Genomic DNA, 2541 nt, shown 5'->3' with positions numbered 1-2541 from the left:
CATTTATATGACGGTGCACTGATGTCATGGAGAGAGCAAAACTGAGCAATGACTCATCTCTGAAATCCTCCCTTCTCCACACTGGCACCCAGAACTTTTTCAGGCAAATTTGAAAGATTTGAGTTTTCTCTCTCCTCATTCTCTTGAAAACGTACTGAGAAGGGATTATTTTGTATTCACTTTTATACATGCAATTGTACAAGTGAGTCTTTGTTATCTGACCAAAGGCTTGAAAAAAGAAAATCCCCAACAACACTGAATTTACCAGCTTGTAGGAAAAGGCAAAACCTTACCCTAAAGAAACAAACAGAACTTCTACAATTTATGTCAAGGTAACTGGAATGTTAAACTGAGTACTTCAACACCCATCACACATCAAGAATAAAAAGCAAAATGCACCTTTAAAGGCTTCAGCCAAATTTACTTCTGAGAAAACCACTTCTGCTCAAGCATGATTGAAAAATGAAACCCAACCTCTCCTATTCCACCATTTGGCTATGCACTTCTGTGTTTTATCTGCCTACTCTGGTGAAGAGCTGTTCACACACATGAAGAGGTACTCAGGAAGAAAATCTCTTTTCATGCTAGTACTACTTCTTCTATCTCTGATCTAGCAATCCCACTCCACCTCGTGCAAATATAAGACTTAGAGAACTTCAGAAAAAAATACATTTAAAATCAAGGAAGTATTTCTAACCATAAAATAACTTGTTTGTGCAAGTAATCCATAACAAACACAATTTTCCTCCTTTTAATTCTATAGTGCAAAAGGCATTGTCTCCAACACTGTACAAAGCAAATGAACCTGCTCTGGGCCCACTCCCTCAGACTGAACACATCTCACATTTGGAAAGAATGTCCCAACACCCCCACAGCAGTTAGCTGGTATCAACCCTACACACTGAAAAATGCTAACATAAGCCACTTAGCAACATCTTGCCACTATTACTGTTTCAACATCATCTGAATCTCCCAATTCGTCCTGCAAGCTGCCTGCGAACACTGCACAGCTCTCTCCTCATCTGCCAGCACAAGTCAGCCAAGTTCACAGAAGATGACACAGCTTAGCTGCTGAACACCACGTCAGAGTGTGCGCCGAGGCACGTCGCAGCAAGGGGATTTAAAGCTCTAATCTAGCAAACCCAAAAACACACACATACCATTCTGCTCACAACATCCAGCCCCTAGCTCAGATTTCCCCCCTCAAATTACAAATCTCCCTAGGATTTGTAAATGTGCTTCAGCTCCAAAGGAAAAAGAAATTATACAAGCCCTTGCATTTTATTCCCAGGATAGCCACTAGGAATCTGACAGATCCCAAAAGTGATAAAAGGGAACTGGCACAGAGACATGTACCTTAAAAGCAGCACAGGCATCTTATGTGAGAATAGTCTGTGCAGTTCTCTGCTCTGGTTGGCAGGCCAGCAGCATTTACCCACTGAAGAACCAACCAAAACCATCACCAATTTAGGTGGGAAGGCACCTGCAAAGATCACACACCATCCATTGCAGCAGAGTGCTCAGAGCCACGGCCAGTCTGGGGTTTATGGCTCTCCAAGGATGAAGATTTCACAACCATCTCTTATTGAAAGGGTAAATGTAGCACAGGAGGGAAAAGGCAAAGCCTGTGAGGAACAGCAGTTTCTGGCATGCTCTGAGGGACAAGATGTGTCCCCCTGAGAGCATCACAGAACTCAGTCAGGCTGGGCTTAGTTAGGTAAAGGACATTAAGGAGTGATGATGAAACAGACATTTAAACAGCTATAGCACACTGAGACCAGCATTCAGTACATTCCTGACCAAGAAAAAAAGGCCCAACCAAAATCAAAATTGAAGAACTGACAAAATATCCAGATAAAACAAAACTTGCAGGCACAGATGAAGGTTTGACGTCAACTCCTGAAACTGAGTCAATGAATTCATGTGTGATTTTTGTTTGTTTGTTTTCAGAAACTTGGGAATCTGTACTGATTTGAGATGAAAAGAAAATAAACCTCTCACAAATTCATTGAGCAAACTATACTTACCAAATCCATTCTTCCCATCTGCCAACAGATACAGGTTTCTCTAGTCACCAAAGCAAAAGGCTACAAAGTGCACAGTTTCCACATTATGCAGTATTTTTTAATATGAAAACTTTAATGTTCTCTATAAAATCTAGATGAAGTTTTCTTAGTACATAAAGCAAAGCAAGAAAGAGTTTTGTTTTCAGATTGTGAGGCTGAAAGCCATAAAACCTTCAGGGAAGACAGGTACTCACGCTGGTAGTTGCACATAAAGCAGGCCTGGGCTGCAATCATCCACTCAGCTCTGGTCTCACAGAAGATAGCAATGTTAGTCTTTGGCTGCTGACCCAAGACTGCTAAGCCATTTCCAAAATTAACAGCTTTAATGTACACATCTTCATAAGAAAGCCAGGTGTACTTGCCAAGGATGACCTAATAAGAACAATAAAATCAATTCAGAAAATGAAAACCCTTAACACATGTCCTACTACATCTTCACCCATGAGAAGAATCCGTGGATGTTTGAGTAACATGT

General features: G+C 41.0%; 1 protein-coding gene across 1 annotated transcript in view; it reads right to left on the bottom strand.

The window, feature by feature from the left end:
- Nucleotides 1-2541, bottom strand: part of ACSL3 (acyl-CoA synthetase long chain family member 3) — a 35666-nt gene that overhangs the window by 21882 nt on the left and 11243 nt on the right. The window contains exon 3 of the mRNA XM_005424651.2: nucleotides 2261-2438. Coding sequence (XP_005424708.1) covers nucleotides 2261-2438 — 178 coding nt within the window. The remainder of the gene's footprint in view (nucleotides 1-2260; nucleotides 2439-2541) is intronic.

This window comes from Geospiza fortis, unplaced genomic scaffold, assembly GCF_000277835.1.
Source record: "Geospiza fortis unplaced genomic scaffold, GeoFor_1.0 scaffold318, whole genome shotgun sequence".
NCBI classification, from domain to species: Eukaryota; Metazoa; Chordata; class Aves; order Passeriformes; family Thraupidae; genus Geospiza; species Geospiza fortis.
Note: the sequence above shows the minus strand (reverse complement) of the source record. Positions and strands in the feature narration are given on the sequence as shown.